This window comes from Notechis scutatus, chromosome 6 (assembly GCF_049901735.1).
Source record: "Notechis scutatus isolate UNSWTSFEM ecotype Mainland chromosome 6, rNotScu1.2, whole genome shotgun sequence".
Taxonomy (NCBI): domain Eukaryota; kingdom Metazoa; phylum Chordata; class Lepidosauria; order Squamata; family Elapidae; genus Notechis; species Notechis scutatus.
In genome coordinates this window covers 26,307,645-26,331,220 of record NC_142014.1, presented here as the reverse complement: position 1 = coordinate 26,331,220, position 23,576 = coordinate 26,307,645, and the positions used below count along the sequence as shown (strand labels likewise).

General features: G+C 42.9%; 1 protein-coding gene across 9 annotated transcripts in view; it reads right to left on the bottom strand.

Moving 5' to 3' along the window:
• GSAP (gamma-secretase activating protein) overlaps window positions 1-23,576 on the bottom strand; it is a 69,241-nt gene that overhangs the window by 33,813 nt on the left and 11,852 nt on the right. For all 9 annotated transcript variants that reach the window (XR_015750028.1, XM_026677224.2, XM_087967757.1 and 6 more), the window contains exons 4-16: window positions 20,647-20,716; window positions 18,180-18,233; window positions 17,999-18,087; window positions 15,897-15,966; window positions 14,480-14,526; window positions 12,487-12,591; window positions 10,324-10,386; window positions 8,988-9,031; window positions 7,850-7,935; window positions 5,005-5,082; window positions 3,856-3,933; window positions 2,442-2,534; window positions 1,033-1,250 (exon numbers count right to left, since the gene is read on the bottom strand). Coding sequence is in view for 8 of the 9 variants with exons in the window: in XM_026677224.2 (XP_026533009.2) it covers window positions 1,033-1,250; window positions 2,442-2,534; window positions 3,856-3,933; window positions 5,005-5,082; window positions 7,850-7,935; window positions 8,988-9,031; window positions 10,324-10,386; window positions 12,487-12,591; window positions 14,480-14,526; window positions 15,897-15,966; window positions 17,999-18,087; window positions 18,180-18,233; window positions 20,647-20,716 (1,095 nt within the window). In the remaining variant the exon portion in view is untranslated. The remainder of the gene's footprint in view (window positions 1-1,032; window positions 1,251-2,441; window positions 2,535-3,855; window positions 3,934-5,004; window positions 5,083-7,849; window positions 7,936-8,987; window positions 9,032-10,323; window positions 10,387-12,486; window positions 12,592-14,479; window positions 14,527-15,896; window positions 15,967-17,998; window positions 18,088-18,179; window positions 18,234-20,646; window positions 20,717-23,576) is intronic.

Below are 23,576 nucleotides of genomic sequence, written 5' to 3'. Positions count from 1 at the left end.
TCCAGAGAACTGGCTCTTCTTAAAACCTTCCAGTGTTGGAGCATTTACAACTTCTGAAGGCCAAGCTGTTCCACTGATTAATTGTTCTGTCAGGAAGTTTCTCCTTAATTCTAGGTTGCTTCTCTCCTTGATTAGTTTCCACGCATCGCTTCTTCAGGTGCTTTGGAGAATGGCTTGACTCCCTCTTCTTTGGGGTAGCCCCTGAGATAGTGGAACACTGCTATCATGGCACCCCTAGGATTGGGCTGAGAGACAGAGAGAGAGAGAGACTGGCCCAAAATCACTCAGCTGACTTTTTATGGCTAAAGTGGGATTTGAACTCATGGTTCAACAGACTTGAGAGTCAAACAGGCTCTCAAGTCTGTTGTAATGTCGAACACTAAGCAATCAGACATAATTCAAGGACTACCTGTAGCAATTGGGAGTGCCTAGCTTTGAGAACCTATTGTGGCTCCTTTAAGAATTTTCAAGGGCTTTGTGCATCTAATGGGATGGATTGTAGTGTGTTTGAATGCTACCATTAGTTAGGATTTGCATCAACAATGTGTGGGGTGGCTTTAGATTCTTGAGTAAGTTTTGTCTTTTTATCATCTGCATTCAGATGATAACCACCACCACAGATGAGTCGTGGTGGTATAGTGGTTTAGACTGCAGTATTACAGGCTAACTCTGCCCAGTGCCAGGAGTTCGATCCTGCTCAAGGTTGACTCAGCCTTCCGTCCTTTCGAGGTTGGTAAAATGGGGACCCAGATTGTTTGGGGCAAGAGGCTGACTCTATAAACCGCTTAGAGAGGGCTGCAAAGCACCGTGAAGCAGTATATAAGTCTAAGTGCTATTGCTATTCAGTTTGGAGTTGAGCTCATCTTCTGATGTACCAAATTAACTGAAGATATATTGCAATATGTGGTAATTGGCAACTGACTAGATTTTTTAAAAAAGTGAGTCCAAAGATTTTTCTATTTTATACACAAAGATAAGCAGACAACAATTTCCATCAGACAGACAGGAGGAACTGTAGACACCCTCACACACCTGGTTTTCCAATTCCTCTGTGCTTCCAACATGTAGTAGGAGACAGTGCAAAGCTGCTAACTGGTCGTTATCTGACTTGCTCTTCCACAAAAATTGTAGCAAAGCCTTTGGGCTCATTTCCACAGTAAATATTTTTCCCGTGCTGCGATCCAAGATACTTGATTTGGCTGGGGAAAAGACGGTGTCAGCGTTCAGTAGATTAATTTTTGCATCTTCGCCTGAAGAAAACAAAATTGGATAGAAGGATTTTTACGGAGGGTACAGGGAAATCTCTAAGATCTCTTCCAATCCTACTATTTATTCAATGTTCTAGATCAGGGGTCGGCAACCTGGGCTCTGGAGCTGCATGTGGCCCTTTCATCCCTCTGTCGCAGCTCCCTGTTGCTCAAAATATGCATCACAACTGCCAATGTGCGACACCCACCAGCACACAACTTATTGTGCTTTTCAAACTCCCCCCTCCCGGTGGGCCAACTATGGATAAATCCAAGGAAAGAAAAGTTTCCAAAGAAAAGAGAACGTTTAATGGTACGTGGGCAGATTCATTTGCTTTCGCTGCTGACGAGACTGGTTTACCAATCTGCTTAATATGTGGCGAGACTTTGGCAAACAACAAAAAGTCGAATGTTGCAAGACATTTCCACAATAAACACTCACCCTTTGCTGAAAAATATCCAGATGAGAAATGAGAGGGGAAAAAAGGCATTTCGGAATGATGCAGAAGTTCATTGATTTCATACATGCAACACACTATAGGTTTTTTTTATACATAACATAAAGGTAAAAAAACAACAACGATATATGCAGCGTTATCTTCATTTTATATGTCAAAAGGATTTTGTGGCTCCCACTGTTTTCTTTTCTGTGGGAAACGGGTTCAATGGCTCTTTGAGTGTTTAAGGTAGCCAACACCCGTTCTAGATTGTAAATTATGCACCGCCTGCGGTCCGATCTAAGCATAGTTCACAAAATCATCTGCTACAACATCATACCTGTCAACGACTTCTTCAGCTTCAAGCGCAAAAATACACAGGCAAACAACCGATACAAACTCAAGGTAAACTGCTCCAAACTCGATTGCAGAAAACACGACTTCAGCACAGAGTGGTCAACGCCTGGAACTCACTACCTGACTCCATTGTTACAGCCTCAACCCCTCACAGCTTCAACCTCAAACTGTCTACCGTGGACCTCACCCGATTCCTAAGAGGTCCTTAAAGGGGGTGTGCATAAGCGCACCAGCGTGCCTACCGTCCCTGTCCTACTGTCGCCATTTATCTGTATTTACTCCCTTTGTTCTTGTCTATGTTCATACTTACACCTGCTATCTTGTACATGTTTGACAAACACATAAATAAAATACAGACATTTCCTTCTCCTAGAAACATTTCTTTTTTAAATAAAAATACCTGACAGAAAGAAACTGTGGCAGATGAGGTCAGGATGTTGGGTGTCCAGAAGATGCAGGAATTGTCCAGGTAAGTACACAGCCAGGTAAGAGCCTGTTTTTGGGATGAAGGTTGTTTTTTTAAATAAAATAGCACAGAACTGAACTGTACACACTAGGTGCATTATTCAACATTGCGGTATTACTATGTCATTAATTCTAGAATACAGGTAATCCTCGACTTACAACAGTTCATTGAGTGACCGTTTGATGTAAGAACAGCGCTGAACAAACTGACATGACTCGTTTTCACACTTACAACTGACTCATATTTATGATGGTTGCGGGTCCCCTTTTGCGACCGTCTGACAAGCAAAATCAACGGGGAAGCCAGATTTGCTTGAGAACCACGTGACTAAGTGAACAACTGCAGGGATTCACTTCATGCCTGTGGCAAAAAAGTTCGTAAAACAGGGCAAGGCTCACTGAACCACTGTCTCACTTAGCAACAAAAATTTGGGACTCAATTGTAGTCGTATGTGGAGGACTACCTGTAATATCTACAGACCCCTCACGTTCCTGGACATAAACTGTTTCAACTCCTTCCCTCAATACGACGCTATAGAGCACTGCACACCAGAACAACTCGACACAAGGACAATTTTTTTCTGAATGCCATCGCTCTGCTAAACAAATAATTCCCTCAACACTGTCCAAAGTCTACACTACTATTATTATTAATCTTCTCATCACTCCTTATCACCCATCCCCTCCCACTTGTGACTTTATGATGGTAACTTCGTCGCTTATATCCTTACAATTTATATGGGCTGTTTCCTAGTATGATTTGATTGGTTATTTGTACCCTATGACTATTATTAAGTATTGTACCTGATGATTCTTGACTCTTGACAAATGTATCTTTTCTTTTAAGTACACTGAGAGCATTTGTATCGAAGACAAATTCCTTGTGTGTCCAATCATACTTGGCCAATAAAGAATTCTATTCTATTCTATTCTATTCTATTCTATTCTATTCTATTCTATTCTATTCTATTCTATTCTATTCTATTCTATTTCGTTAAGCAGACAATCCACAATTTATCTCCCCTTTTTAAACAATTCCAACATTATGGGATATTTCTCAGGAAGTGAAGCAGCTGAGGAATTCAAATGTTTCCCCTCAAGAAAAATGCCAAGTCTATTAAAACGCTTTGTTCTGCCAAGCAGAATGAAGCCAAGTTAGAAACAATTCCTTATTTGGCAAAACAGATTTATGGGGATCGGGAAGAGATTGCGGCAGAGCACAAAGACAACACAAAACACGCATGTTCTAGCGTTTCAGTGGAAATATCTCCCAAGTGCCTTAAATCGTTAAGTGTGTTTCATTCAAAGAAGCAGAAAAGGAGAAGAGGGGGATTAAATTATTAATTTACCAAGATCCAAAAAACCCAGCTCCTTTATTTGCAGATAATTCATCTCTTCCAAAGTGGCGGTATATGTTTTACTATAACCTGAAAAGAGAAAGATGTAAAGGGAAAAAAGAGAAAGATGTAATATAATTCTGAAAGTGATATGAATTAAAACAGGAACGTAAACAAGGGATCAAGGTTAGGTTTCCACCTGAATTTTACAAACCACAGCATCAACTTAAAATTAACCGTTAATTTTTTGTTGTTGTTGTTCTTTCACAGAAAGATTTAAATAAAATTAAATAAAAAAGAAGGATAGAGAAAACATTTCATAAGTAGGCCTGGTGTTCTTATGGTGGATTTTTAAATAGAGAGTAGGGTAGAAATTCAAACAGGAAACAGAATTCAAATAGAAGGTAGTTTGCGGGAGCAGTGTTCCCTTTAAAGGTTTTCTACTGTACCTGTTTCTTTAAACAGATATTGAAGTGCATACTTCAGAAATGCATTCTTAAAAGTTTGGGCAAAATGTCTTAGTGCTGCAAATTTACCAGTAAACAATTTCCACTGAACATTTATTTATGTATTTGTATCCTGCCTTTATTATTTTTTTTACAAATAACTCAAGGTGGCAAAATATATCCAACACAACTTCCTCCCCACAACAACACAACAACCACCTTGTTAGGTGGGTTGAGGCGAGAAAGAAAGACTGGCCCCAAGGTCACCCAACCGGCTTTCATGGCTAAGGCAGGACTTGAACTCACAGCCTCCTGCTTTCTAGGTTGGCACCTTAACCAGTGGTGGATTGCAGCTGGTTCACACCGGCTAGCCCGTACCGGTAGTTCTGACCACTGGCTGGGCCCGCCCACTTGCCCCGGTGCTAACCCGTCTTATAAAACTGGCTTGCTCACCCGGCCCCTGCAGCCCAGCTGAGTTCCGCGCCTTGCCTGCTTGATTTACTGCGGATGCGGCATGCAGGAATCTGTTTTTGCAGCTGTGAACGAAGGGGGGGGGGGCGCATGTGTGCACATTTTCAGTTTTGCACTGGTGAACCGGATGTTACAGAATATGCAGCCCACCTCTGACCTTAACCATTAGATCAAACTGCCTCTCATATTAATCATGAATCAGTATAACATCCGGATAATTTTGTAAGAGACAGTATAAACTTACCTTTATGTAGAAAAGCCACAGAGTAAGATACGTCCTTGGAATTCATACTAGCCAAACTATAACACAAACATAAACTTCCTAGGAAGAAAACACATATAGAGATAATCCTCAGCGTGCGACCACAATTTATGTTAAGTAAGACATCTGTTAAGTGAATGTTAAGCTTAGTTGCCATGATTTAACTGTTTTTAGATACTTTTGGCTTGGAGGATTGATGGAGGATTGCTTCCAAAGCTGTGAAGTCTGGCGAGGTGCAAGCTGTCTAACCACAGTGGCGCCATGGTTAGAGTGCAGTACTGCAGGCTACTTCTGCTGACTGCCGGTTGCCTGCAATTTGGCAGTTCGAAACTCACCAGGCTCAAGGTTGACTCAGCCTTCCATCCTTCCCAGATTGGTAAGACAGGGACCCAAATTGTTGGAGGCAATAGGCTGACATTGTAAATCGCTTAGAGAGAAGCTGTAAAGCACTGTAAAGTGGTGTAGAAAGGCTAAGTGCTATTGCTGCTACTCCTTCCTTCCTTCCTTTCTTCCTTCCTTCCTTCCTTCCTTCCTTCTCTTCCTTCCTTCCTCCCCTCCCCTCCTTCCTTATTTTCTTCCTCATTCTCCCTCCTGGTGGCACAATGGTTAGAATACCCTATTGCAGGCTGACTCTGCCCAATGCCAGGAGTTCGATCCTGACCGGCTCAAGGTTGACTTGCCTTCCATCCTTCTGAGATGGGTAAAATGAGGACCCAGATTGTTGGGGGCAATAGGCTGACTCTGTAAACCGCTTAGAGAGGGCTGACAACACTGTCCAACTATTTACAAAGTCTGCACTATTATTATATTAATATTCTCATCACTCCTTATCACCTATCCCCTCCCACTTGTGACTGTATGACTGTAACTTTGTCGCTTGTATCCTAACGTTTTATATTAACTGTTTCCTAGTATGATTTGATTGCTTATTGTACCCTCTGACTATTATCAAGTGTTGTGCCTGATGATTCTTGATGAATGTATCTTTTCTTTATGTACACTGAGAGCATCTGCACCAAGACAAATTCCTTGTGTGTCCAATCACATTTGGCCAATAAAGAATTCTATTCTGTTCTGTTCCGTTCTGTTCCACTCCACCCCATTCCGTTCTGTTCCATTCCATGCGATATTTTCTATTCTATATTCTATTCTAACCCTTATTCTTATGTTATTCTATTCTATTCTATTCTATTCTATTCTATTCTATTCTATTCTATTCTATTCTATTCTATTCTATTCTATTCTATTCTCATTCAATTCTATGCTATGCTATGGTATTCTCATTCTATTCCATTCCATTCCATTCCATCTGATATTTTCTATTCCATATTCTAACTCTTATTCCATATTCTAACTCTTATTCTAACTCTTATTCTAACTCTTATTCTAACTCTTATTCTAATTCTAATTCTATTCTATTCTATTCTATTCTATTCTATTCTATTCTATTCTATTCTATTCTCATTCAATTCTATGCCATGCCATGCCATGCCATGCCATGCCATGCCATGCCATTCCTATTCTAAAGCACTGTAAAGCAGTACATAAGTCTAAGTGCTATTGCTAGGACAGTGGCTCTCCAATTTTGGGGGCACTAGGGACCTGTTCTGTGGGGAGGTTTTTCCACAGACTGGAGGGGGATGGAGTTTTAGGTGCAGCTTGCATCCTGCGGATGGGGCGTCACTTTTTATTTTATTTTTTATTTATTTGATTTGCCAATTGTTTACAAGATAATAAGTATAAGTGTATACATAGTTGTGAATACATGAAATGGGTACATATAAGAAAGATAAAAGAAGAATAAGAGAAACAATAGGACAGGGACGGTAGGCACGTTGGTGCGCTTATGCACGCCCCCTACAGACCTCTTAGGAAAGGGGTGAGGTCAATAGTAGACAGTCTAAGGTTAAAGTTTTTGGGGTTTGGGGAAGAAACTACAGAGTCGGGTAGAGTATTCCAGACGTTGACCACTCTGTTGCTGAAGTCGTATTTCCTGCAATCAAGTTTGGTGCCGTTAACTTTGAGTTTGTATCTATTGTGTGCTCTTGTGTTGTTATGGTTGAAGCTGAAGTATTCATTGACAGGTAGGACATTGCAATGTATGATTTTATATACCATGCTTAAATCAGACCGAAGACGGCGTAATTCAAGGTTTTCTAGTTCTAGAATTTCAAGTCTGGTGGCATAAGGTATTCTACAACGAGTAGAGGAGTGGAGAACTCTTCTTGTGAAATATTTCTGGACTTTCTCAATTGTGCTAATATCAGATACGTAATGTGGGTTCCAGACTGATGAACTGTATTCAAGTGTTGGTCTAGCAAATGTTTTGTATGCTCTGGTTAGTAGTGTGATATTACCAGAGAAAAAGCTACGTAGGATTAGGTTAACAACTCTTAATGCCTTTGTGGCTATGTAGTTGCAGTGGGCTCTAGCACTTAGATCATTAGAGGTGAGTATTCCAAGGTCCTTTACAGAGCTTGGGTCATCAACAAGATCTTGACTATTCAGCTTGTATTTTATTTTCTGATTTTTTTGCCAATATGTAAGACAGAGCATTTATTTGTTGAGATTTGAAGTTGCCATTTGTTTGACCATTCTGATACATAGTCAACAAGAAACACTTGTTTCCACGGCCCGGTTTCTGGCTTTGCCGTGGCCCGATGCCAGTCCATGGACCAGGGGTTGAAGACACCCTGGTCTAGGATATACTATTAAGTAGAGGAAATAACTCTGGAAGCTCAGTCTGCAGTATAGCAAAAGAGAGAATCTGCAAATATATAACTCAAAGGTTCCCAATGCTTGTTATTTCAAAAACTAGCTTGTTTACCTGTGTCACTGGTAAAAACATGTACATCCAAAGGTTTGGGTATAGTTTCCTGGTCTTGATAATAGCTGTAATTCACGTTCACGGACCTAGAAGAGAAAACAGGAGTTCCTACGTCTTTATCTTGAAGAGCTACCTTACGGAAATCCATAATCGATGTGAAAGGAATCAACAGGATTCTCCAACAAATCAAACACTTGTCATTTAAAAAGATTATTTCTTCAATTCAGTCCAGCTAATTGATTTTGGAAGGAGAAGCATATCGTTCCCAACGACTCAAGGGATTTGCAGAGATGAGATTACTTAACAACAGGCGAACTATTTATTGACGCAGATTAGCTATGCAGGATTATAATGATACAGCTATTAGCGATTGAAATGCTTACACAGAATTTTAATTATTTGTATTTGTGAATATATGCTATGTAGGTTTAGTTTGCCTTCTTCTTAATTTCTTTTAGAGGGTTGTGATTAAAAAAAAAATTCTTTTTTTTTTCAATTTTAAAAAATTGTATTTACTTTATCCTATTCATAGAAGCAAGCACACACACACACACACACTAGCTGGATACCAGTGCTTTGCTATTAAACTATATGATCGGGCTTAGTTTTGGGAAGGAAAATAAGGGGGAGGGATTCTGCCTCTGCCTACCAGCATCCATCGGTATTCATCTGGCTAGCGTCCTGTCAGTGTGTGAGAGTTGAGGGCTGTTTGGAAAGTGAAACAGTATTTGCTGTGAGAGCAAGGAGACAACAAGGGGCCTGGGCGTGGCTTAGCTCAACTGTTCTGTATTAAAGCTGCTTGCTGCTGTGAAACTAAAACTGAAACTCCTCTCCTCTGCTTGTGTTTTGTCCTTGGAACAGATTTCTTTTCAGGTGGGGAGAGGGAATAGATCTCCTTAGCATCAGAGCATGTTAATAATAATAATATATGAAATACTAATGTTCTGGTGATCATTTTGAAAAGTCCTTTCTTAGTGAGCACCTAGAAGCCAAGAGGAACATACGTGCCAAATTTCAAGTTTGTAGGCTTTAAGGTTCTGGAGATTTTGTGATGATGCCTGAGTGGTATTTTGCTTTGTGTGTGTGTGTATGTGTCTGTGTGTGTGTATACACAATATAATATATATTTGAAACTCACCTTAATCTTATGTCAGCCATGGAGATCTCTAAAGGTACTTCAAGCTGTTTAAAAATGAAAAGGCAGCTTTGGTTATCCCAGTAGAGAGCATTAGAAAGCAACAGTATTTCAAACGTAATTGCGAAAAATAATTGTGTCTGTCTGTCTGTCTGTCTGTCTGTCTGTCTATCTGTCTGTCTGTCTGTCTATCTATCTATCTATCTATCTATCTATCTATCTATCTATCTATCTATCCTGCCCAACCCCCTATAAGGTGACTCCGGTTGGCTTACAATTTATAGAGATGAATTCATCCAATTTTATCCGATTTACTAGCAGTTTCCTGTAAGAAATCCATTTACATTTCTTTAATAAGACATTAATAGAATAGGAATAAGTTGTTAAGGCATCTACATGATTTTGAGCATTCTCCTTTACTTCTCAAGGAATTCCTCTTTTGCAAATAATGACTACCACCTGCCTGGAATATAGGTGTTCAAGAAAGACAGCCTTCTTCAATTTAAAAAAAAAAGGTAAAGGTTTCCCTTGTCCAGTTGTGTCCGATTCTAGGGGACAGTGCAAATCTCCATTTCCTGGCCGAGGGATCCAGCGCTGTCTAGAGACACTTCCATGGTCATGTGGCCAACATGGATATATGCTGAGGCGTATGGAAAGCTGTTATCTTCCCACCAAAGTGGTACCTATTAATCTACTCACATTTCCATGCTTTCGAACTGTTAGGTGGGCAGAAACTGAGGCAAAAATGGGAGCTCATCCCTTTGTGTGACGCAGGAGGCTCCAACCTGGGCTGTCAGCTCTTCAGCTGACAAGCTCTATGTTTTTAACTGCTGAGCCATCATCGCATCCCCCTTCTTCAATTACACCCTTCTAAATGCATACAGAACCTAGAATTCCAAGACAGACTGACCAATCACAATTGTTGAAAGTTTTAACCCCGTATATTAAGAGCATGATGCTGAAAAAAGGCTAGGCAATTACGTAGATGGGTATGTTCTATTTTTGAAATTATTGCTTTCTTAAAGGATGCAGGTGACATGCATTCCATAATCAAAACACACAAGCAGTAGATGTTCAATGCACATATGCTGCACACTAATCCATAATGCAAATTTGCTTGCTTTAAAATAATGTGTGAATGCAATCAAATGTGGGTTATTTAAATTCCGTTTAACCCTGCGTATATGGGACACATGTTTAAGATTTAAAAATTGCTATTGTCCTTTGCATTGATCAGACATAGACCTACATCCAATCCTCCCCCCCCCCCCCCAAAAAAATCCCCTTCCATGTGCAATTTAACAGTATTTTCCCTATATAAAATCTGAAGAGAACTTACTATCAGTTTAAAGTCTTTATTGGGATAAAATTGGATGCAATTTAATATGTCCCTTTCTTCTTCCTAGAATGAAAAGAAGAGACTGAAATTTGATCATCTGTGGAGGTAAACATTATCCTGGCACTGGAAAATCTAAATTATTATTTTTTTTAAATTACAAACTAATGTTTCTCAACAGATTTTTAACGAGAAATGCAGGACCACAAGAAGGGAAGGAGAGTTCATCTGCATGTTTTTTTTTTTACTTATTTTGAGCTGTTCCTGAACAAACAAGGCAATATTATGATTTTCATTAAGAGGAGACTCAACAAATGTAGACTGTAGCTGCAGACCAGGTGAATCAGAAAGATATTTGACCAAACTACTTTCAAATATTATCTTGTCTCCTAGGACTTAAAAAATGTTTCAGCCTCGTTTGCTTCCTTTGTGCATATTTCTATCAAGGCCAACTTGCCAGGAGTCTGAATCCAAGGAGGAAGAAGAACAGCTGACAGGGAGTGGGAGTGTAGCTCCTTCGGCTGTGGAGGAAACTGGGGGAAGGGGAAAGTCAGGTTGGGCAGAGCAGGGAGAGGTAGAACAAGGGAGAGGGGGTTCAGAGGAAGAACCAGGTCCACCCCCTCTTCATCCTAGGGCATGCAGGGAGGAATGGAGAAAAGAACAACGTGGTGGTGTGGCTTATGGGGGAGGAAAGGGCCCTGATTCCCTTCATTAGCCACACCTAGGGAGGGAGTTTAAAGGAGAGGCAGTTGGGAGGGGCGTGTCAGGAACAAATGCTGAATTCATCTAGTGTTGAGAATTGTGGCCTGCATTCCTGGCATTCTTCCTGTGTTTGAATTATTGCTGTGCTTCTTTGTGCTTATCTTGCCTTGCTGGAATTATTGGACTCATTCTTTGGCCCTCCTGGTGCGATTGATTGCAGTCATTTTGCTTACAGCATTTCGACTGGAGTATCTGCAGCCAGAGGCTGTTGCAGGTTTGTTGGAGAGCTTTTTTTCTGGCTGGAGAGTAACTGGAATATTGGGGGCAAAGGTGGAGCAAATGAAGGGACTGATACGTATTTTCTGGCTGTGTTGCCTTCATGCCAAGCCTCGGGTCATCACACTCTCTCTACCATCATAAATAAGATTATTTATCACAATTTCATTACTGTTATAAATAACTCAAGGCGACAAATACCACCTTGTGAGGTGAATTGGGCTGAGAGGGAGGAACTGGCTCCCAAATCACCCAAGCAAATTTCATGTCTAAAGTGGGACTAGAACTCACAGTCTCCTGGTTTCTAGCCTGGTGCTTTCACCACTGGACCAACTGGCTAACATTTTCTTATGTTTCAGTTCTGGAATCAACTCTATAATTTGCCTCAGAGTTTCAGTATGTTTAGAAAATCTTTCTTTATAACAAGAGAGAGAAGATATCTCTCTCTTGCAAATTCTTCTAAGTATCACTTCAATCGCCTTTAGATAAATAACTCTGCATCATTTTGAGGTGTGTGTCAAATCGCTACAATTAAATAACCCACAGCATGAGGAATATGTCATGCCCTTGTTAGAGTCAGACTCTGAGGAAGAGGAGGAACAGCCAACAGGGAGTGGAGGTGTGGCTCCGGAGGTTGTGGAGGTTAGGGAAGGGCAGAGGCCGGCTGGGCAGTCAGAGGAAGAACCAGGCCCATCCCCTCTTCATTCCAGGACATGCAGGGAGGAAGGAAACAACTTGGCTTACGAGAGAGGAAGCGGCCATGATCCCCCTCATTGGTTGCAGCTGGGGACAACAGTATATAAGAGAGACAGTTAAAACACAGCGTTGCCATTTTATTTTGGGCTGAAGTTATTTTGGTTGGCGTCCTTCCAACAGACTGTGCCTTGTTATCTCCTTGCAGTTGGTAATTACTTATCCTGGTCCATTGTGGAAATTCCTTCATTGTAGTTTGTTTGGGTTTTTTATTTCACCTGTATCTGCTCATTAAGTTCGGACTGTATTGCTTTCTTTTGAAGAGTACTTTTGAATAAATTTTATCACCAACTGAGAATTATTGAACAGTGGGGCCAAGTTGGAGGCATTAAAGGACATTTATTTACATTTTCGATTTTGTTACGTTTGTGTTACACTCCGGGTCATCACAGAATATATGACCAAGAGAACAAAAAAAAAATTCTTGTTTTTCACCTTTGTGACAATGTAGAATAGTCTTTGTTCTAGCATGTCCCACTGGGACCACACGAGATCATCGGCAATTCTCTCCTTCGAAAGCCAGCTCGAATTTTCAATCATCTAAAAGGGAAGGAAAGTAGCACGATTACAGGAGAGAAACAGTACAATGTCATGTAGAACAGTGGTCCCCAACCTTTTTTGTACCAGGGACCGGTTCAAGCAGAAACATTTTTCAAGGACCGGGGGAGGGGAAAGAGAATCGAAGTTTGGTAGTTTGCTTGCAGACGCTTTCATTACCTGACTAGGTAACATCTGATGTTGTTACCTAGTCGGGTAATAAAACGCCTGCCAGCAAACCACCAAGTTCAGGGAGCGCCTCGGCCCTGCCTCCCTCAGCCCCATCCCTCAGGTGTCTGCCTCCCTCCCTCCCTCAGGTGTCTGCCTGCTCCTCTCTCAGTCACTCTATCGCTTCCTAGCAGCCCAGGAAGAAACTGCTTCAAAGAAGCCGGGGTGGTGGGTGGCTTTCCTGTCGCCAGCTTCCCGAGCGCCTTTCACCCACCCGCCCGCTGGCCGCGGTTCAATCCACAGTGCTCCGTTCAGCCTGCCTGCCTGCCTTCTTCGCTTCGGAGCAGCTTCGCTGATAAAAAGAGGCGAATAGTTATTATTCTCAGCGGCTGCTCCCAAACAACCAGACAGGCAGGCAGGCAGAACGGAGCACTGTGGATTGAACCGCGAGCGAGCGGGTGGGCGGGTGGGGTGAAACGGGCGCTCGGGAAGCTGCGGCGACAGGAAAAGCCACCACCCCCGGCTTCTTTGAAGCAGTTTCTTCCTGGGCTGGTGGAGGAGCGAGAAAGCGACTGAGAGAGCTGAGCCAGAGAGCAGGACAGGCTTCGTTGCTTCCTCCCTCCCCTTCTTTCATTTGTGTCCTTGATCCCGATCCCAGCAGCATTCACCGAAGGCGAAGAAAGCCGCCATTTTTTTTTTTTTTTTCTTTGCGGCCCGGTAAAGAGTGCTCCACGGCCCGGTACCGGTCCGCTGCCCGGTGGTTGGGGACCCTGATGTAGAACACAGAATAATATGGTTGGAAGGGACCTTGGAGGTCGCCTAGTCCAATCCTCATCTCAAGAAGGAAATTCTATTCCCACGTCATTTGATCCCCCTTTGTGACCTTTTCATAAGCAATGGGAAGGCAGATTCACTCAACAACCAGTTACTAACTTATCAACAATGGGACGTGGTGGGTCAGTGGCTAAGATGCTGAACTAGTCAATCAGAAAGGTTGGCAGTTCGGTGGTTCGAATCCCTAGCGCCGCGTAATGGAGTGAGCTCCCGTTACTTGTCCCAGCTTCTGCCAACCTAGCAGTTCGCAAGCATGTGAAAATGCAAGTAGAAAAATAAGGACCCCTTTGGTGGGAAGGTAACAGTGTTCTGTCTGCCTTCAGCATTTAGACATGCTGGCCACATGACCATGAAGACGTCTTCAGACAGCGCTGTCTCTTCAGCTTTGTAATGGAGATGAACACTGCCCCCTAGAGTCAGGAACGACTAGCACGTATGTGTGAGGGGAACCTTTACCTTTACCTAACTTACCAACTGCAGTGATTCACTTAGCAACTGAGGCAAGAAAGGTCATAAAATGGGGCAAAACTCACTAAACAAATGTCTCACTTAGCAACATAAATTTGGGACTCAATTGTGGTCGTAAGTCGAGGACTACCTGTAGATTAAGTGGATAAGTGAGGCTCTTTAGCCTACCATGACAGGGATTAGAGTTCATCGGTATGATTTCTGGTGATCTCTCAGTTGACAACTTGTATTCTGATGGGAATGAGTTTTATCTTACCCTGTCATAATTCGTCAAAAACCAGATCAGATTTCTGCCCAGGTAATTATATTTTATGTGAGGGAAAAATTACATTTAGAACAGAACCTGGATATTTTTTTCACTCTGCCCAATCTCGTTTCAACCACAACAAAAAAGCCCAAAAGGAAGAAAATTACAACATACCACCCTGTCTCCTTCTCTGACAGTTTTGATGTCCAATTTTTCGGCATCTTAAGAAACATAAAGGCAATCTTAGGTAACAGATATCAAGGTACAGGTATTGGGTATATCAAACATTATTTAAGAAAGCTGTACACTGGGTCAGGGGTGGCTGCTGGGGGCTCACAGGGGCTTGGGAGAGCCCCTAGCTAAGATTCTGCGGGGCTCAGAGAGTCCTCAATAATCTCAGAAAGACAAGCAGCAAGCGAAAGCTCTTAATAGGCTTCATTGAACTTCTGGGCGTTCAGCCAAGAGCATTTCACACCTGGTAAAAGTGTTGCAAGCTAGATAAACAATCCATTCAGCACTTGCGAGAGAGAGCCATTGAGAAAATCAGATAACCTAGCACCGTGATGGCGAACCTATGGCATGTGTGCTGGAAGTGGCATACAGAGCCACTTCTGCTGGCACGCGAGAGGTCGCTCGGAAGAGCACCACTGCATATATGCGCACTGCTCACCCGACAGCTGATTGTCGGGTATCTGGCATGCATGTGCAGGGGCGGGGGTTCATGGGAGACATGCGTGCATGCACAGAGATGCATGGGTGCGAGGGGGTCTTGCGTGCATACACAAAGATGTGCACCGCGCATGGGGAATCACGTGTGCATGTGCAGAGACACATGGCACATGAGGGAATCGCGCGTGCATGCATATGGGGCGTGGGGGGGGCCAGCGCACATTGCCTTCTGGGTGCAATTTTTGGCATGGGAGCTGAAAAAGGTTAGCTACCACTGACCTAGCCACTAGCCTCCGAGTGGATTAATTTCCAAATAATAAGAACCACGTAACTCACCAGAAACACCACTAAGACTCCAAGATCCCTTTCACAGTCACTGCTATTAAGCCTGGTTTCACCCAGTCTTTTATTTAAGTATTAAATGCACAAAATAATAAACAACTTTTTGGTATATTATATTTTTTTAGGCAATTAGGGCAAAGAAGCGACGTCGAGTTGGCCACACCCACCCAGTCACATGACCACCCAGCCACATGACTACCTAGCCATGCCCACCCGATCACATGACCACCTAGCCATGCCCACCCAGCCACATGACTATCCAGCCAGTCATTAGGGCAGAGAGCCCCTTGCTAAAAAATTTGAAGCCCACCCCTGCACTGGGTCCATACTGTATATTTCTTCGTCTCTACTGTTGGGGTTCAAAGGGTGTTGCGGGAGAAGTTGAAAAGGCAAATAGCATGGAGCGACAAAAATCTTGGGTTAGATCAGGGGTGTCAAACTCCCATGGGGCCACCCTGGAAACAGCCCAGGACCGGCCGTCGATGCCTCTGCCACCGAAACTCCCTATTGCCTTTTAGTACACTAAACCTAGAACCTGCCAAGGAACTTGCAATCAAAATGCAGAAGTAAAAATACTTACATTTATCTTCTGAAATGAGTAAGAGGCAGCTATCTGACCATGACGTTTTATCTGTAAGGGGATATAGGAACTGAAAAAGAGAATTGTTCAGAAAAAAATTAAAAAAATATATTATGGTTTGCCATTGACATCAGATATTTGTCTACTGGAGTCTCATAACTAGACCCTATTAACATTACTTGTTATTTGAAGGACTGCCTCCACCTAGTTGTAACTGCCCATCCCATCAGGTCCGGAAGTAGAGGTATGCCTTGAGTCCCAACTGCAAAGAGTTTTAGCTACCAATGGAAGAGAGTCTTTGTAGCTCCAGGTTCAACTGTGAGGTCCTTGGTGCTCTCTGAGCTTGGTTGTTTTCTTGCAGACGTTTCATTACCAAACTAGATAACAGCATCAATGCTGCAAGAAAACAAGCCAAGCTCAGAGAGCACCAAGGGCCCCCACAATCCTTGTCATCTCCTCCTCTTCTTCCTCCCCGCTCCTCCTAAACACCACTCCTTACTAGCACTGATAATGTTACCTACTTAGGTCATGAAATGTGTGCAAGAAAACACCCAAGTTCAACGAATGTTCTGACCCAAGTTCAAATTAAACAGACACAAATTGGGTATAAAAGCAAAGCTTTTTTCATGTGGCGCTGGGAATTCAGTGCATTCCCAGCTAAGAGACATGTAAACCTAATTGTCCAATATCAAAAGCAAGCCCTTTCAAGGCTGCGAAAGGCTGCCAAGAACAGAAGACTAATTACTGATTAAATATCCACCAACAGAAGTTTCAAAAACAAACCGGAGTAAGCAGGGCTTCAACGAGGGACTCTGAGTCTAAAGAACTTCTTTGCTTCCTGCAAAGAACACATCCCCAAGGGCTGGTTTTTATCCCTTATGGGAGTGGCCATCACCTTCTGCCCTTGCTGCTTCAGCTGCTCTTTCCTTCGAGCAGCCCTGCATGTACGTACACTGGCTCCCCAGGGTCCCTTGTGTCACTGCTGCCAGACTCCATGACCTCCAAGGCAGCACCCTCCTCTCCGATAGTCCTGTCCCCATCCCTGCATCACACACAGGCCCCTCGTCCGAGTCCTTGCTATCAGAGACCTCTGCTGTCTGAACCTGCTGCCGGCGAATCACAACAGAGAATACCAAGGACTTCCACTATCCTTGTCTCCTCCTCCACCTCTTCCTCTTCCTCCTCCTCCATTTCCTCCCTGCAAACACCACTCCTTCCTAGCACTTATTATTACCTATTTGGGTCATGAAAAGTCTGGAAGAAAACAGTCAAGCTCAAAGAGCACCAAAGACCTCTACAATCCTTGTCTGCTCCTCCTCTTATTCCCCTTCCTCCTCCCTATGCCTCCTCCTCCTCCTCAACCCCAGTCCTTACTAGCACTGATGATGTTACCTAGTTGGGTCATGAAAAGTCTGCAAGAAAAGAGACAAGCTCAGAGAGCCCCAAGGACCCCCACAATCCTTGTCTGCTCCTCCCCTTCCTCCTCCCCCCTTCCTCCTCCTCAATGCCACTCCTTACTAGCACTGATGACGTTACCTAGTTTGGTCACGAAAAGTCTGCAAGAAAACAGCCAAGCTCAGAGAGCACCAAGGACCCCACAGCTTCATTTGAGAGAACCTAAGAGATGGGTTGAGTTTCTACCATGGCACTCACCCTGTGGAACATTGTCCCTCCCAAGGCCCCATCTTTGACACCCTTCCAGAAGTCTCTTAAAACACGACTGGGCCAGTAGATCAAGGAAATGATGTGAGGAGATGCCTGCATTGTTTTTAACATCAAATCTCTCCACTATCTTGTTATCAATAACATTGCTGTTGTCTTTTAATTGTAGAGTTCAACATTCTCCTTTAGGATTGTTTTCATCGCAAGCTGCCCAGAGTCATTTTACTGTGAAGTGGGGCAACTATGTAAATGTAATAATATTTTAAGACTGAATGAGTTTATTATTAAAAGACAAGTCTCATTTGGGAGCCATATGTAGTACTGTATAAAGCTGCTTATTAGCTTATTAATAATTTTTTTACAAAGACGCAATGCATTTAGTGCTTTCTAACATTGTGCTACCATACAAATAATATTAAATCTGGAGTAAAATCACTCACCTGTACTCTAATACAGCTATCCACAGCCTTTAAAACTTTCACATTATTAAGCGGGTGAATTTCAATTAGCAAGGTCAGACATTTAGGAACTGGGATTAAAAAAACACAAAAGAAGATAATATTAACCCATCATTCAGTGATTTGTGAAGTCCATTTAAGAGTGCTTAGATAATTCATGTACCTGTTTCAAAAAGGAACTTTTTCTCTTCCTGTGCTGTCTGCAGGAAACTGATGGCTATTTAAAAAAAAAAAAGATATTGAAAATGAAAAGCATTGCATTGCCATCAAAGCTGACATCAGACAGAGCATGGAACAATTCAAAAACGTACGCCAAGATCAGAAGATGTGGAGATATCTGGCCCACACAATCGCCAAGAATCGGACACGACCTTACGGATAACATAATCGTAATCAAGTATTGAAAATTCAACCTGAGGTTTTATTGAGGAAAGTTCAACAAAAGTTAACAGTTCGGCAGAACATGGATCCATAGAGCAGTGGCCACCAACCGGTGGGCCAGGGACCACTGGTAGTCCGTGAGAAAATTTTGATGGTCTGCAGAGAAATGTCGTCCCCCCCAGCAATTAATCCAGTCTGCGCAGTAACACAAGGCTGCCACACCCACATGGCCCACCCATCCGCTGGCCCCCACCCTTCGGCCGAGCACAAACCTTACCTTGAGTAGTCCACATGAGCTGGAAATGGAAGGTGATACCAACGGTGGGGAAGGGAAATCTGCCCCGGGGTGGCTTGCTGACGTCGGTGGGAAAGTCGGTGCCATGTTCCAGAGCTGCAGTAGTCACAGGTCTGGCCCTTTGGTCATCCCAGAGCAGCTCCTCCAGTCCATGGCAGGCTGGTACACCCGGGTGGAGGAGCAGCTGCTCCAGGATGACCAAAGGGCCAGTCCTGTGACTACTGCAGCTCTGGAATATGGCACCGACTTTCCCATCAATGTCAGCAAGCCACCGTCAGTCAAAATTCATATTAGTGGTCTGCGGGATTTGAAATTATGAGTTTGTTGGTCCCTGAGGTCCAAAAGGTTGGCAACCCCTACCAGAGAAGTCATGTAGTCCAACTCTGCTAAGGGACAGGATCTAAAACAGCATCTCTGATAGATGACCATCCAACCTCTGAGAGATGAATTAAGGAGAACTCATCGCTACATATGGAGGTCTGTTCCATCGGGGGGACAATTTGCACAATCAATTTGCACAATCCTGAAGTTCAACCTGAACAAACAACTAAGGAATGTGTGGCCTAATAAAGAGAAGGATCAGGGGTGACATGTTAGCTGCCTTCCAGTATTCCAGGGGCTGTCACAGAGAAGACAAGATTGGCTTGTTCTCCAAAGCAGTTGAGGGCAGGACAAGAAGTAACAGATGGAAAATTATCAAAGAGAGCTCCAATCTAGAACTAAGGAGAAATTTCCTGCTAGGGAGAACAGTTAATCAATGTAACAACTTGCTTCCCAGAGTTGTGTGGGCTCCATCACTGGAATCTTTCAAAAATAGACTAGCCAACCGTTTGTCCAGGATGTCCCAAAGGTGCTTTTTTCAAAAGACAACTGGACTTTCTGGTTTTTCTTTGAAGACATTTTACTTCTCATCCATGAAGCTTCTTCAGCTCGGACTGGATGGTGGGGACTGGAAGGATTTATATCCCTTTGTAGACAGCTGGTCATTTGCATCCTCTTAGAGTCATTGAGGCCACTGGAAGATTTGCCTGTGTCCTCAGGTCACCTGAGTGGTGCAAATGGATGTGGAGTCTTCTTGGAACGGTTTCAAGGACTGTGTTGTAGACTGGAGATAGATGATGTCGTCTATCTCCAGTCTGCAACATAGTCCTCCCCATGGCCTGTTTTTTGGGCATTTTTCGGCTGTTTTCAGGACATTTTGGGGATGTTTTTAGGATGTTTTTAGGATGTTTTCAGGCTGTTTTTTGGGACATTTTCAGGACATTTTTCAGGACGTTTTTCAGGATGTTTTCAGGACATTTTTTGGGCTATCTTCAGGACATTTTTCAGGACATTTTCAGGATGTTTTTCAAGATGTTTTCAGGATGTTTTTGGGCTATTTTCAGGACATTTTTGGGATGTTTTCAGGACATTTTTCAGGATATTTTCAGGACATTTTTGGGATATTTTCAGGATGTTTTTCAGGACAGTTTTTGGGATGTTTTCAGGACATTTTCTGGGATGTTTTCCAGGATGTTTTCAGGATGTTTTTGGGGCCATTTTCAGTATTTTTCAGGATATTTCCAGGATGTTTTTCAGGATGTTTTCAGGGATGTTTTCCGGGATGTTTTCAGGATGTTTTTGGGCTTTTTCAGGACATTTTTCAGGACATTTTCAGGATGTTTTCTGGGATTTTTCCTGGACATTTTCAGGCCATTTTTGAGGCCAAGGACGGCCTGAAAACAGCCTGAAAATGCCCCCCAAATGCCCTGAAAAACAGCCTGGAAAATGGCCTATTTTTGGAGACCAGCTGACTGGCACACATGTGCACACCAGACACCAGAAGAGCAGCTGGCAACGGGGTGCCTGCCCACTGAGGAGGGTTCTGCATGCCACCTCTGGCCCACGTGCCACCCTAGGCTCACCATCACGGGTCTATATCAACATACAACATTGCTCAAATAGGAGGACTTACCTAACAAGGTCTTTTCACGATTGATGGAACAGCTGATCACCCGCAGGTCTTTTTCAAAAGTGTAGAGGTGCTATTGAAAAAGAAATGACAGCAACCTGTATTACAAAACTGGGGGTTTCCTTAATCAAGCTAAGCCACAAATGCATCCCACTTGGGTTCCACTTAGTAGGAGGGATGCACGATTCAGTCCCTGAGTTTTTGGGAACCCTAATTGACAGCTTAGCATTTTAGATGAACCAATCAAACGAGGATGTTCAGCACACCCTAACGAACAAAAAGCATGGTTTAGTTTAGCAGAAGGCATGAACGCAGGTGTGACTCATGGTCGCTGAAATGCAGGAATGCTCTGTGGGTGATTCTTCTGGATACGACTTTACTCACCGAAGACCTTGGATAGCTTTTTGCCACAACATCTGAATCAGAGGTGGTTATTCAGCCAGTTCTGACCAGTTCTGGAGAACCGGTAGTAGAAATTTTGAGTAGTTTGGAGAATCGGCCAATACCACCTCTGACTGGCCCCACCCCCATCTATTCTCCGCCTCCCATTGAGTCCCTGCTGATCGGCTGGGGCTACTTTGGTTGCCCTGCACAGGAAAACGGAGCTGGAAAGCAGGTTAGTGGGGTGGGGAGGGAATGGGGATTTTGCAGTATCCTTCCCCTGCCATGCCTACCAAGCCACGCCATACCCAAGCCATGCCATGCCCATCAAGCCACGCCCACAGAACAGGTAGTAAAAAAAATTGAATACCACCACTGATCTGAATACCATCTGAGGTATTTCTCAGAAAGAAAACCTTCTCAGAAAACAACAACTGAATGGAAAACTGCTGGTGACCTTCTACCGCTGCACCATAGAGAGTATCTTAACTTACTGCACCTCTGTATGGTTTGCCAATTGCACAGGGGCAGATAGGACAGCACTCCCAGAGGGTTAACGTCATTGCCCAGAGGATCATTGGCTGCTCTCTCCCCTCTTTGGAAGAGCTTTATAGCTCCCTCTGCCTTAAGAAAGTTCAAAACATTCTCAAAGATCCATCTCATCGTGGGCACCCCTTTTTTTGAACTATTACCATCTGGCAGACGGTACAGGATAATAAAAACAAGGACAAACAGGCTGAAAAACAGCTTCTATCCCAGGGCAGTAACTCTATTGAATTCTACTGTATAGTGCCATATTAATGCAATATCAGGGGTTTTCAATTCAATTGTATAGAATGCAAAGGAGGTGTGTTTGTGTTTTATTTTTACAGTTATAATTATAATGGCCACTGAGGATGTTATTTAATTTCATTGTACAAGGTGCAATGACAATAAAATGAAAGCAAAGTGAAAGTAAAAGTAAAGTAAAAGTAAAGTAAAGTAAAAGTAAAGTAAAAGTAAAGTAAAAGTAAAGTAAAAGTAAAGTAAAAGTAAAGTAAAAGTAAAGTAAAAGTAAAGTAAAAGTAAAGTAAAAGTAAAGTAAAGGTGAAGTGAAGTGAGGTGTGGTGAGGTGAGGTGAAGTGAAGTATTAACCATTTTCTGAGCTTTTCCCTCAGTTGGTTGTAGGACCTGTTTGTTTTGCACTGAACTTAGCCTAACACAGATTTGGGCTGAGAGAGAATGGCTGGCCCAAAGTCACCCAGTTGGCTTCCATGTCCAAGGCAGGATTAAAACCTGGGCCTCCCACTCTCCATCTCCTAATCCAGCACCCTAACAGCTAATCCTCAATTTACAACCATTCATTTAGTGGCCATTCAAAGTTACAACAATGCTCAAAAAAAAAAAAAAAAAGACCTATGCCCGTTTTTCACACTTACAACTGTTATGGCATCCCCATGGTCATGTGATCAAAATTCAAATGCTTGGCCACTGGTTCGTACTTATGACTGTTACTGTGTCCCAGAGGTCACATGATTCCCCTTTGGCGACCTTCTCATGAGTGAAGTCAACGGGGAAGCAGATTCACTCAACAACCGGGTTACTAACTGCAGGGATTCACGTAACAACTGAGGCAAGAAAGGCCCTAAGATGGGACAAAACTCACTTAACAAATGTCTCACTTAACAACATAAATTTGCACTGCGGCCTCACGTGAGCAAAATCTGGACACTTGGCAACCGGTTCAGTGGTGGGATTCAATTTTTTTTACTACCGGTTCTCTGGGCGTGGCTTAGTGGGCATGGTGTGGCTTGGTGGGCATGGCCCCACCCCACTAACCTGCTTCCCAGCTCTGTTCTCCTGTGCAGGGCAACCAAAGAAGACCCAGCCGATCAACTGGGACTCAATAATAGAGGGGGGTCGAGCCAGTCAGAGGTGGTACTGGCCGGTTCTCAAACTACTCAAAATGTCCGCTACCGGTTCTCCAGAATTGGTCAGAACCTGCTGAATTACCAACTCTGAACTGGTTCATATTTATGACGGTTGCTTTATCCTGTGATCACATGATCTACTTTTGCGGCCTTCTGACAACCAAAGCCAACGGGGAAGCCATAGTCACTTCACAACCGTGTCACTAATAATGGTAGAGATTCCCTTAACAAATGTGGCAAGAAAAGTTGTAAAATAGGACAAAACTCACTTAAGAACAGTCTCACTTAGCAACAGAAATGTGGGGTTCAACTGTAGTTTTAAGTCAAGGACTACCTGTAACAGAGTTCTCTCCTAAATTTGATACTATTGGCTGAATGTTATTATATTGAAATTTTGTTATTATATTGAAAATTTCTAATAGAAGAGATAGATCTGTTATTTTTTTATAGTTTTGCTGTATCTTCTTCTTCTTCTCTTCTATATATATAAAAGCAAAATACCACTCATGCATCATCACAAAATCTCCAGAAATGTAAAGCCTACAAACTTGAAATTTTGGCACGTATGTTCCTCTTGGCTTCTAGGTGCTCACTGAGAAAGGATTTTTCAAAATGACCATGAGAGCATTAGTATTTCCTATA